Raw genomic sequence first — 12,925 nt, 5'->3', positions numbered from 1 at the left:
CAGGGGAATTAGCTCAAGTTCTAGAGCGCTTGCTTAGCATGCGAGAGGCAGTGGGATCGATGCCCACATTCTCTATGTGCCTTTATTTCTTCTCACTAATGGTTGTCTTTTGAAGTGGTCTGCATGTCAAGTATCATAATGTCCAAACTATCCAAGCCAGGTTTGCCTATATTGAACCCTCGTTGTGGATATTAATCTCTGCGTGTTCACCCATCCCCTGCGGCTGCAGTGCAGCGCCTGGCCGGCTCGTGTATGATACTTTACCCAATTAAAACACTTCACTTGGTGCTCTGGTGGGCTTCATTTGCTCCTTAAATTGAACAAAACCCTGTACCACTAAATGCTTCTTTCCCTTCTCTCCAAAGAAGCTTACATTGGCAACGTTATTACACCTACCTAGTTTAGCTATGTAACAATACCATGATCTAATGCTCTGCCCTGTGGCATGCTTAAATCAGTGGTACAAAACACGATAAGGCAGGTTTTACATCTAGAATCAATGTCGTGTACGTATCATATACCCAACTACAATAATTGGCAGTGAAATTGGAAGCGCCGACCAACATGGAAGTCGACCCCATACATGCAGAGATTTGTACATCACCCCTCCTATTGACCTGAAAAGTGTTTTGCGACAATGCTTGGAAATCAGGGGAATTAGCTCAAGTTCTAGAGCGCTTGCTTAGCATGCGAGAGGCAGTGGGATCGATGCCCACATTCTCTATGTGCCTTTATTTCTTCTCACTAATGGTTGTCTTTTGAAGTGGTCTGCATGTCAAATATCATAATGTCCAAACTATCCAAGCCACGTTTGTCTATATTGAACCCTCGTTGTGGAAATTAATCTCTGCGTGTTCACCCATCCCCTGCGGCTGCAGTGCAGCGTTTGGCGGGCTCGTGTATGATACTTTACCGAATGAAAACACTTCACTTGCTGCTCTGGTGGGCTTCATTTTCTCCTTAAATTGAACAAAACCCTGTACCACTAAATGCTTCTTTCCTTTCTCTCCAAAGAAGCTCACATTGGCAACGTTATTACACCTACCTAGTTTAGATATGTAACAATACCATGATCTAATGCTCTGCCCTGTGGCATGCTTAAATCAGTGGTACATAACACGATAAGGCAGGTTTTGCATCTAGGATCAATGTCGTGTACGTATCGTATACCCAACTACAATAATTGGCAACGAATTTGGAAGCGTCGACCAACATGGAAGTCGACCCCATACATGCAGAGATTTGTACATCACCCCTCCTATTGACCTGAAAAGTGTTTTGCGACAATGTTTTGTAATTAGGGAAATTAGCTCAAGTGGTAGAGCGCTTGCTTAGCATGCGAGAGGCAATGGGATCGATGCCCACATTCTCCATGTGCCTTTATTTCTTCTCACTAATGGTTGTCTTTTGAAGTGATCTGCATGTCAAATAGCCTACTGTCCAAACTATCCATAGCCAGGTTTGCCTATATTGAACCCTCCTTGTGGAAATTAATCTCTGCATGTTCACCCATCCCCTGCGGCTGCAATGCAGCGCCTGGGGAGCTCGTGTATGATACTTTACCGAATGAAAACGCTTCACTTGGTGCTCTGGTGGGCTTCATTTGCTCCTTAACCCTCACGCAGCCTTCGAGGGGGTCAGTCTGACCCCACGAGACAAACTATGAAACTTTTGATTTTTTTTACGTTTTTTGGCCACAAGGCACCTACGCGTTGCAGGATCCGCTGCGGCTCGGTCACCCCTCCCTTCTTCTTCGTCACAGGCCCGACCCTTGTCCTCCCGGGGTCCGGCGCGACCCCAGCTCCCTGTACCTCCTCGTCCCGCATCCTCCCGGGGTCAGGCACGACCCCAGCTCCCTGTACCTCCCCGTCCCGCGTCCTCCCGGGGTCCCGCACGACCCCAGCTCGCTGTACCTCCCCGTCCTGCGTCTTGCCAGGGTCCGGCGTGACCCCAGCTCCCTGTACCTCCCCGTCCCGCGTCCTCCCGGGGTCCGGCGCGACCCCAGCCCGCTGTACCTCCCCGTCCCGCATCCTCCCGGGCTCCGGCGCGACCCCAGCTCGCTGTACCTCCCCGTCCCTCGTCCTGCCGGGGTCCGGCGCGACCCTGGCCCACGGAACCTCCCCGTCCCGCGTCCTCCCGGGGTCCGGCGCGACCCCAGACCACGGAACCTCCCCGTCCCGTGTCCTCCCGGGATCTGGCGCGACCCCAGCCCACGGAACCTCCCCGTCCCGCGTCCTCCCGGGGTCCGGCGCGACCCCAGCCCCCTGTACCTCCCCGTCAGGCGTCCTCCCGGGGTCCGGCGCGACCCCAGCCCACGGAACCTCCCCGTCAAGCGTCCTGCCGGGGTCTTGGCGCCGCGTTAGAAACCCATTCTTTCGTAGCTGTCATTGTGGCGTTCGTGTGCAGCCTTGTTCATTGTGGCCATTTGCTAAAATTTCGTGCCCAGAGCGAGTCGCTGCGTGTGAAGAGCCAGTGGCATCGATGTTTCCACAGCGAGTCACTGATCAGCGCGCTGTTGTTGGCAGGTTTAGTTGAGGTTAGGGTGGTCTGTCGAGGAGCTCCCGCCCCCTGCGACTTGTCCACCGGTCTGCGGGGGAGTTGAGCCTGGTTGTAAACCTCCACACGGTGCGGTTCTCAGAGTAATGGCTGTCTACAAGAAGACGGAACATCTGGCAGATGTGGTCCGCAGGTGTCCACATCACCAGAATGGAGACGGTAAGAAAAGCGTTTCAGTGAAATAATACCTTCTGTTTTAAAATGTTTGTTAAAAGAAAACGAGAGAGAGAGATGCTTTGGCTTTGTTTTTCCTTTTCAGCTGCAGACCATCGCAGTCATTTGATCAGAGTGGAGGGCAGCCAAAGGCCTCAGTATCTTGAGGATTACAACACAAAAAGGCACAGTGTGACTGTTCCCTATGAGCCGCCCCAGGTATCACTGCCTCTCACTTCTGACCTTTCCCCTAACGTAGCAATTAAATGTTATCATTCTGTTGTGCCTCTCATTCTGCTTTCACGGTTTGTCATCCCTGAAATTACCTGTGCACTAAACGACTACTATCCTGCATGTGTTTCAGCCGGGCTCAGAGATCACCACAATCCTGTTCAACTTCATGTGCAACAGCTCCTGCATGGGAGGCATGAACCGCAGACCCATCCTCACCATCCTGACCCTTGAGACTTCAGAGTACGTATGGTTTCATCTACCAGGATTGGTGTGAGCTGAAATGTATTTGCTGGATAAAGAGTAGTGTTACATGGAAACCGAGGGTCGACGTGGTGTAACTTGATCTCCTGCTTTATGTATTTGCCTGTTTTATGTTTATTTTGTTTCTAAATGTAACTTGAAGTTGAAGTTGTGCATCACTGTTATCCCACCTCAAAGATAGCTTTTGCAGCCTTAGTAAATGTTTTTCTACTGTCTTTTAGCGGACAACTTTTGGGCCGAAGATGCTTCGAGGTGCGTGTCTGCGCGTGTCCCGGCAGGGATCGTAAAACAGAGGAGGCAAATAGTGCCAAACTTCAGACAGGGGCCAAACAAGTGAAGAAAAGAAGTATGTGTTTGTTTATTAATGCTGGGTTTGTCTTCGCACCTTGGCTGTCTTCTATCTTACGGATCACGTTTTGCTTTTCTAGAAAGTGCCCCAGCAACAGATCCTAATATGTGCAAAAGGAAGTCTGGCTCAAGCACAGACGAGGAGGAAGTATTTATGTTGCCAGTTAGTACACACACAAAGTATTTAAAAAAACTAGTGTTGTCACAGAATTGCAGCTCTCAATTTAAATCCTTTTTTTTTCTGCAGGTTAAAGGCCGTGAGCGCTATAACATGTTAAAAAAGATAAATGATGCATTAGAACTGGCTGAAAAAGAGGCGTAAGTATCTTTAAACTACAAGACACACACACACACACACACACACACACACACACACACACACACACACACACACACACACACACACACACACACACAGAAACTGTGATCGGATGTCACTTTGATAAACATTAGCTGCTACGTAACAGTTGCATGAGACTTTCAGCATTGCATAGCTGTAGTGTTAAATACTTTTCCCTTAAACCAGACGTGTCCCATCTCTGTTCTGCATGGTCACTGTTTGTTTCCTCTCTCCACAGTAAAAACAAAACCAGGGCTTCTAAGGAACTGCTGCCGTCCAGTGGAAAGAAGCGCGTCTTGCAAAAAGCAGAACGAAGCGACAGCGACTAGTTGCAATCTGCCTTCTTTTAACCACCATGTACGAGTACGAACATCTACGATCATGACTATGAATCATTGTTTACCTCCCTTTGATGTTTCTACATTAATTCCTGCCATCAGTCTGAGGGCATACGTTGAGCAGTAACGTATTAACGATTCAGTGGGGCTTTACTATTTTTAACTACAAAGCCCTTTAAATAGTTTTTTTTTATCTCCTGCAGGTTATGTTCAGTGTTGCTTCCTGGCCAACATCCCTCAGCAGGAGGCTGCACGATCATGGAGTTCAGATGAACTGCGCGACCCCAGCCCCCTGTACCTCCCCGTCCCTCGTCCTGCCGGGGTCCGGCGCGACCCCAGCCCACGGAACCTCCCCGTCCCTCGTCCTGCCGGGGTCCGGCGCGACCCCAGCCCACGGAACCTCCCCGTCCCTCGTCCTGCCGGGGTCCGGCGCGACCCCAGCCCCCTATACGTCCCCGTCCCGCATCCTCCCGGGGTCAGGCGCTACCCCAGCCCCCTGTACCTCCCCGTCAGGCGTCTTGCCGGGGTCCGGCGCGACCCCTATTTTTTGTTTTTTATTTTTCCTTCTCCTTTCCTCCCCTTTACCTCCACCCGTGCCACAGGCCCACTGATGATGAACATGATGATGATGATGATGATGATGATGCAAGCAGACAGCTGCGTGCAAGGGCTGACCATTTTAAACGAAAAATAAAACAGACCAAACAGGCAAAAACATTTGATTAAATGCCAAAAGTTTATTTAATAATATAAAACAGTTAGGAAATAAAGGAGTACAAGGCGCATTCCGTACAGTATAATTTAATCGGTACGCGTAAAGCAACAGAGGCAGGCGTAGAAAGAAATTGAATAGGGCCCTTTTTTGATTTTTTTAATCTTCATCAACGGGATTCTCGGCTCATCAAAACTTGACGCGAAGCAACTTTCGCAGCAGCGCCAGCATCAGTATCCCGCAGCGTTGGTTGTGGCTCTCGCTCCGCCGCGAGCCGCACACGACGCAGGGCATATCGTAGCCAAAGCCGACATGGCCTTCCACGGCCTCCTTCAGCATCAACTCGGGGAACGCCACGTAGCCCCTTCTGTAACGCTCCTTGCCTATCATTGCTTTCCGGATGCTTTCTTTGCCAGAGAACTTTTTCGCCAGGAAGTCGCACTCCTCCACTCCGGCAACGTGCACGTGATACACATGCTCTCTCAGCATGTTGTCACCCGCTACGAAACGGGAAAGCCTGACGCCGCACGCATCACACACATGAGTGTCTACGGTGTCCAGCTCATACGACATGCCCTCACGGCTGCCCAGCTCCCTGAACAGGTTGTCCGCAGTGCGAGGGCCGACCACGCTCCTCTCGCTCGGCCTTTTCGTGTACAGCAGAGGCTTGCGCCCGTAGTCGTCGTCCAGCTTGGTGTCGGTCAGGTACGCCGTGAATCTCTCGCAAACTTCTTTTCATCTGTCGCGGTGTCGTCTCCCCGCGCCGGCACAGATGACGCATCGCTTTACGTTTAGCAGGTAACATTTGCCACCGCTGGCAAATAAGAGGGCGTCCGGAAACGCCACCATGCCGTGGGCGAACCTGAGTTCGCCCAGGTCCAAGGCCAATTGATCCGGTGGCAGGTGGCGGTGTCTGTAATGAGCCTTGACACGAGCACACCGTCCGTCGCTGGCCAGGATGTGTTTGTCCAACAAGTCCCTCAAGGCACCCTCAGCGGCCAGAGCGTTCCCACACAAACAGTCGCACTCCAGACCTTCGCCTAGGCCTCCTTCCGGGTCTGGGAATCCGCTATGATCCAACGGGCACGGGGTTCCCTCTTCTTCTACGCGAAGGCGCAGACAGTCTGTGGTCCGCTCGAGCCGCGGCTCGAACACCGCGCAGCCGTCGGTTTGCAGGTCACCTTCTTCTTGAGAGGCCATAGCGTTGGAACCTTTCGACGAGACTGTGGATAAACGCTCGTTCCAAGCTTGTCAGGTGAAGTGGTACTGCGACGTATTCTCTCTGCGACTTTTAAGGTTCGCCGCACCCCCCCCCCGCACACAGGCACCCAACCCAAAATCTGAACCAGCGAGGGATCCTCCAATCGGCTCATCGTCATCTCACCGCCAGACAACTCCTCCTGAACCGTCCTCCACTTTGTCCAACGTGGAAAAAGTCCTCCGACCGGGGCAATTTATTCCCACCAGGAGGATCTTCCAACTCGGAAAAATCCTGGGAAACCTGGGAAATCGAGGGAAAACTTGTGTAAACTTGTGTAAAAATTGGAAATGAGGCGGCGACTGGTCAATAGGTTCCGCCGCAGCGCTCCTTACATTGAGACCGGTGGAATAGCGTTGACACAATAGCGCAGACCTCCGTGCCCGCAGCAGCCACGCTCCCCATACATGTAAAATAAAAAAAAAATTGTGATGCGAGCCAAGAGTTCAGAGACAGACTTGAACGGGACTCTCCTAGTGCCATTCACGAGCACGTATTGGAAAACGCACGGGGTCGAACAAAACAAAACGCTCCGAGTACACTCGTCGGTAGCGATGTCAAACAGGTATCCCGCGTCGTAGCCGCCCATATAACAAAAGACTATCCCCGCGTTCGGCTTCACCTCGGGCAGCTTTTCCGGATAGGCGTACAGCCCCCACCAGGTGTCGCCCAGTGCCGTTATCGCCCCGCGCACCTCACTCAGCAACCTCGTGGCAGACAGATCCTCAAAGTGCACTCTGTCTTCCTGGGGGGGACTCAGAAGCCTGGCGCGGTCCTTGGCGATAACTTTGCCGATCAGCCTCACGGGGTCCAACGCCGTCCCGTAAGGGTCGGACAAAATTGGGGCGGTGGCATCCATGACCGTGTCGTCGTGAGCCACCGGCTCGAAGAGGATCCGGTAGACTCCATTGTAAACCACCAGAGAGAAAAATTTCAGACCCCTCACGGTCTTGATTGCACGTCAGGATGCGCGTCTCGCCAGACAGCGAACTTGTCATTGTGTCTGGCTTTTCCAGTGCCTTTAGAGAAGGTCTCTAAGATCTGAGCGACGGCGACGAGCTCCGGTCCGTTAGAGAAGTTAGAGGTCTCTGCATCCATGTCGGTGAGCTCTGTTCAGTTTAGAGGGACGGGAAGAGTAGCCATCCTCTTCTGTCTTCTGTGGGGTTTATATGACACCGACCGTGGGAAGGTGGCAGGTCTGACCGGGGGTCCGATCCCCGACCCTAACCTTGTTTTTGTTTTGTTTTGTTTTTTCGTATTCTCTGGCACCACATCTCCATCGCTGCCAGAGGCATCAAACCAAAATCATCTCACCACGAAAGAACTCGGAGCCGTTCTCCACTTTATCCAACGTGAAAAATCCTCCAAGCTCCTCCAAGTTTATCCCACCAGAAGGATTTCTCCAACACGGCAGTTTATCCCACCAGGGGGTGGAGATTCCTCCAACTTGGAAACTTGTGTTTGTGTGTGCTTTCACCTGCAAATTATTTCACCACCCTCACGTAGCTTGGACTAAAAACAAACAAAAAAAGAGAAAACTGGTCTTACTTATGAGTTGGTGTTAGGGAGATGCTTGCGTGCCCGCGTTTCCTGCATGCTTGCGTGCCTGACCCCCTGCTCATTGGCCTACCTGCCTGCCTGCCTGACAGCTTGCCTGCCTGCCAGCTTGTCTGCCAGCTTTGCGCTCTCTCTTCATGGCCGCTGCTCGTTTCACCGCCGCACAGGTTCTAGAGCAGATTTTTTTAAGCCAATCAAATGACGACTCTGAACCAGAAGAGGAATCTGAGGAAGACGTGTCAAGTGAAGAAGAGAAAGAAAAAGGAGAAGCAGATACAGCAGGACCAGAAACAGATGAAGGACAAGAAGACAGCGAGGGATGTGATCTAAGGCTGGACACTTCAGATGAAGAAGTTGATGATGAAGAATATAATGATGATGATGATGATGATGATGATGTTGATGATGAAGATGATGATGAAATAATAGAAAATGTGCAAAGACTGGAGCAAATAGAACTCGAGGATGAGGAGGAGGATGAAGAAGAAGAAAAAGAAGAAGAAGATAAAACTTTTATCTCTAAAGACGAGAAAATAAAATGGTCCTCCGCTGCGTTTCGCAATGGCGAGGAAGCGAGGAACGTCCCTCTTAGTCCTCTTTCTGCCCAGGGACCCACAGAGTACGCGGCGGCTCAGGCGGTCGACTTTGAATCAACCTTCCACATGTTTGTGACCCCGGCGGTGGAAAGGATCGTCCTGGAGAACACCAACCTGGAGGGCTCTCGAAAGCTCGGGAGTGCCTGGAAGGGCATGGACGAGGTCGACCTGCGAGCCTACTTAGGCCTCTTGATTTTGTCCGGCGTCTACAGGTCCCGAGGGGAGGCCGTGGCCAGCCTGTGGGACGTCGAGAGCGGCCATTTTTCGCGCCACGATGTCGCTCAAGGTGTTTCACGCTTACTCGAAGCTGTTGCGTTTCGACGATCGCCAAACTAGACCCGCCAGGCGAGCAACGGACAAACTGGCAGCCGTGAGAGAGGTCTGGGACGCGTGGGTGGAGCGGCTGCCCAGCCTCTACGACCCGGGTCCTAACGTGACGGTGGACGAGCAACTGGTACCTTTCAGAGGTAAAGCAAAAAAAAAACAAAAAAACATGCAGACACAGACACACAAACACAGACAGACACACACACACACACACACACGCAGACATGCAGACACAGGCACAGACACACACACATACACACACAGGCACATAGACACACACACACACACACACACACACACACACACACACACACACGCAGACATGCAGAAAACACGTAGCACGCAGGCTTTCTTTTTTTACCTCTGTAAAAAATATATATTTTTAAAAATCTCACCTTTATTTTTTTGTAGGTCGTTGCTCTTTCAGAGAGTACATGCCTAGCAAGCCAGCAAAATACGGCCTCAAGTTTTGGGTGGCGTGCGACGCCAAGTCCAGCTACGCTTGGAAGATGCAGCTTTACACAGGCAAGCCAGGAGGAGGAGGAGGAGGAGGAGGAGGAGGAGGAGGAGAAAAGAGAGCTTCTGAAAAAAAGCAGGGCCAGCGGGTCGTGCTGGACGTCACAGAAGGGCTCGCCGGGCCTCGCAACGTGACGTGCGACAACTTTTTCACTTCCTACGAACTGGGCCAGCGGCTCCTGCGCAGGGAGCTCACCATGCTCGGTACGGTTCGCAAGAACAAGCCGGAATTGCCGCCGGCGCTCCTCTCGATCAAGGGAAGGAGCGCCTTCTCCTCCGTGTTTGCCTTCACTCCCAGCACCGTCCTGGTGTCCTATGTGCCCAAGAAAAACAAAAACGTGATCCTGATGAGCACGCTACACTCGGCCGCCACGGCTGCCGACGATGTCCTCCTCGTCGACGCAGGACGGCGGGACAAAAAGCCCTTTGCCGTCCTAGACTACAACGCCACCAAGGGAGGCGTAGACAACCTGGACAAGGTGATAGGAATCTACAGCTGCAGGAGAAAGACGGCGCGCTGGCCCGTGGCAGTGTTTCACAACGTCCTAGACGTGTCTTGCTACAACGCTTTCGTCGTGTGGCGGGAGGCCCACCCGGACTGGATGCCCGGCAACCGCAGCAAGAGGAGGGTGTTTCTAGAGCAGCTGGGCAAGGCGCTCGTGACTCCTCTCATCCGCAGAAGGCGCCATCCGCAGAAGGCGCCATCCGCCTTGCGGCGAAGCGTCCGCCTCGCTCGTGCGGACGCTTCAGAAGGGGGTTCGGGACCCCCGTGCGGGTCCTCCTCCCGCTCCCTGTCCTGCTCTTCCGGACTCGGGGCAGCAGCAGCAGCAGCAGCAGCAGCAGCAGCAGCAGCAGGAGCAGGAGCAGCAGCAGCGGCAGCAGCGGCAGCAGCGGCAGGAGGCCCTCACCGCAGACCTCGTCTGGGGTGAAGACGGGGACGATGAGGGTGACGGAGGAGAACACGACGTCCTCGGTTCCGCCGCTAGCGACCGGGCGCAAAAGGGCAAGAGGAAAAGGTGTCAAATTTGTCCGCGCGCGAGGGACCGCAAAACAAACAACGTTTGCCATCGGTGCGAGAGATACATCTGCCACAGACATTTGCTCTTCTGCTGTTCAGACTGCGCCCCTCGCTCCTGAAGATAATTTGTTTGTTCATTAAAAAATGAAATAATAATAATAATAATCATAATACTAATAATATTCCGTGTAATTTATACTATTGTTGATGTTTTTGTTGTTGTCAGTGTAGTAACACTATTTACAAACAAAGTGTAATATGAAAAAGAAAAATAATTAATAAAATAAAGCAAAAGCATTTGAATTTGGGTGTTTTGTTTTTTTTTCTCCAACCTGGGATTTTCTCCAACCTGGAGACAACAAGTTTCCAACTTGGGAACACACAACGTCACAGTCCTCCTTGTATTCCCACACACACACACACACGCACACACACACACACACACACACACACACACACACACACACACACACACACACACACACACACACACACACACACACACACACACACACACACACAGAGTTTCTCCAGACAGAGATTCTCCATCCTCCAACCTCCTCCTCCCTCCAACCTGAGGGAGGTGGGGGTCCGGCGTGACCCCCTCCTCCCTCCTCCTAACCTGCACGTTTGCTTTCCTCCTGGGGTCCGGCGTGACCCCCACCTACCTCCTCCTAACCTGCACGTTCGCTTTCCTCTTGGGGTCCGGCGTGACCCCCTCCTCCCTCCTCCCAACCTGCACGTTCTGTGTCCTCGTGGGGTCGAGCGTGACCCCCACCTCTCTCCTCCCAGCACATCCTACCCACTTGTGGGGTCAGATGTAAAACCCTCCTCCGTTGCCCTCGTGGGGTCTAAAAATGAGAGCTGCGTGAGGGTTAAATTGAACAAAACCCTGAAGGTAGTTTGGCAGCTGTGGCAGCATGAGCTGCCGATGCTTATCTATGATTAAAAAAAGTTAGTACAACATTCAATTCTGAAATGAAGTCAACTTTTCGAGTTTTCTCAACCTTTTAGTTGACTGTTTAGACAGACTATTGTCTGTCTGTCTGTTTGTCTGTCTGCCCTAGCAAACAGTGTAGAACTGACGTTATCAGATCTATGTCCTGTTCTCAGAACTGTGCCTATACTTGCTGTTTAAACCTAACTCTACAGGTCAGATACTAAAGCTCCACCTTTTGGTTTTAACCTGGAATTGCGTCTTTGGTGCTAAAATGGGGGTGGCCTCATTAACATTTTTAACACCTTCCCCAAACAGACCAAGGAGGGGGGCTGCTGACAGTCGGCTGATGAGGGTGTGATAAGTGTGTGATCAGCGTCAGAAAGGTGACTGACAGTCGACTGAAATCAGCGAAAATGAACCGCTCCATCTGTACCACTAAATGCTTCTTTCTTTTCTCTCCAAAGAAGCTCACATTGGCAACGTTATTACACCTACCTAGTTTAGCTATGTAACAATACCATGATCTAATGCTCTGCCCTGTGGCATGCTTAAATCAGTGGTACATAACACGATAAGGCAGGTTTTGCATCTAGGATCAATGTCGTGCACGTATCGTATACCCAACTACAATAATTGGCAGTGAAATTGGAAGCGTCGACCAACATGGAAGTCGACCCCATACATGCTGATTTGTACATCACCCCTACTCTTGACCTCTAAATTGTTCTGCAACGATGTGTGGAAATCAGGGGAATTAGCTCAAGTGGTAGAGCGCTTGCTTTGCATGCGAGAGGCAGTGGGATCGATGCCCACATTCTCCATGTGCCTTTATTTCTTCTCACTAATGGTTGTCTTTTGAAGTGGTCTGCATGTCAAATAGCCTACTGTCCAAACTATCCATAGCCAGGTTTGCTTATATTGAACCCTCGTTGTGGAAATTAATCTCTGCATGTTCACCCATCCCCTGCGGCTGCAGTGCAGCGCCTGGGGAGCTCCTGTATGATACTTTACCGAATGAAAACACTTCACTTGGTGCTCTGGTAGGCTTCATTTGCTCCTTAAATTGAACAAAACCCTGTACCACTAAATGCTTCTTTCCTTTCTCTCCAAAGAAGCTCACATTGGCAACGTTATTACACCTACCTAGTTTAGCTATGTAACTATACCATGATCTAATGCTCTGCCCTGTGGCATGCTTAAACCAGTGGTACATAACACGATAAGGCAGGTTTTGCATCTAGGATCAATGTCGTGTACGTATCGTATACCCAACTACAAAAATTGGCAGCGAAATTGGAAGCGTCGACCAACATGGAAGTCGACCCCATACATGCAGAGATTTGTACATGACCCCTCCTATTGACCTAAAAGTGTTTTGTGACAAGACTTCGAAATCAGGGGAATTAGCTCTAGTGGTAGAGCGCTTGCTTTGCATGCGAGAGGCAGTGGGATCGATGCCCACATTCTCCATGTGCCTTTATTTCTTCTCACTAATGGTTGTCTTTTGAAGTGGTCTGGATGTCAAATAGCCTACTGTCCAAACTATCCATAGCCAGGTTTGCCTATATTGAACCCTCGTTGTGGAAATTAATCTCTGCATGTTCACCCATCCCCTGCGGCTGTAGTGCAGCGCCTGGCGGGCTCGTGTATGATACTTTACAGAATGAAAACACTTCACTTGGTGCTCTGGTGGGCTTCATTTGCCCCTAAATTGAACAAAACCCTGTACCACTAAATGCTTCTTTCCTTTCTCTCCAAAGAAGCTCACATT

The 12,925-nt window shown here is 51.1% G+C and overlaps 1 protein-coding gene across 1 annotated transcript; it reads left to right on the top strand.

Moving 5' to 3' along the window:
* The first annotated feature begins 2,526 nt into the window (after positions 1–2,526).
* LOC129603448 (cellular tumor antigen p53-like) lies at positions 2,527–4,461 on the top strand. Its single transcript, XM_055504677.1, has 7 exons — positions 2,527–2,715; positions 2,816–2,928; positions 3,074–3,183; positions 3,426–3,550; positions 3,633–3,715; positions 3,800–3,870; positions 4,131–4,461. The coding sequence occupies exons 1-7, from the start codon at positions 2,643–2,645 to the stop codon at positions 4,219–4,221; spliced, it is 666 nt and encodes a 221-aa protein (XP_055360652.1). The 5' UTR covers positions 2,527–2,642; the 3' UTR covers positions 4,222–4,461.
* Positions 4,462–12,925: the final 8,464 nt, after the last annotated feature.

This window comes from Betta splendens, chromosome 19 (assembly GCF_900634795.4).
Source record: "Betta splendens chromosome 19, fBetSpl5.4, whole genome shotgun sequence".
Classification (NCBI taxonomy): Eukaryota; Metazoa; Chordata; class Actinopteri; order Anabantiformes; family Osphronemidae; genus Betta; species Betta splendens.
Note: the sequence above shows the minus strand (reverse complement) of the source record. Positions and strands in the feature narration are given on the sequence as shown.

What these genes read in the sequence shown, in the direction of transcription:
- LOC129603448 (XM_055504677.1), top strand. Translation starts at nt 2,643, where the DNA reads ATGGCTGTCTACAAGAAGACGGAACATCTGGCAGATGTGGTCCGCAGG. An exon ending in AGGAAGTATTTATGTTGCCA is followed by an intron (nt 3,716 to 3,799) that starts GTTAGTACACAC and finishes TTTTTTCTGCAG; the next exon opens with GTTAAAGGCCGTGAGCGCTA. An exon ending in GAACTGGCTGAAAAAGAGGC is followed by an intron (nt 3,871 to 4,130) that starts GTAAGTATCTTT and finishes CTCTCTCCACAG; the next exon opens with TAAAAACAAAACCAGGGCTT.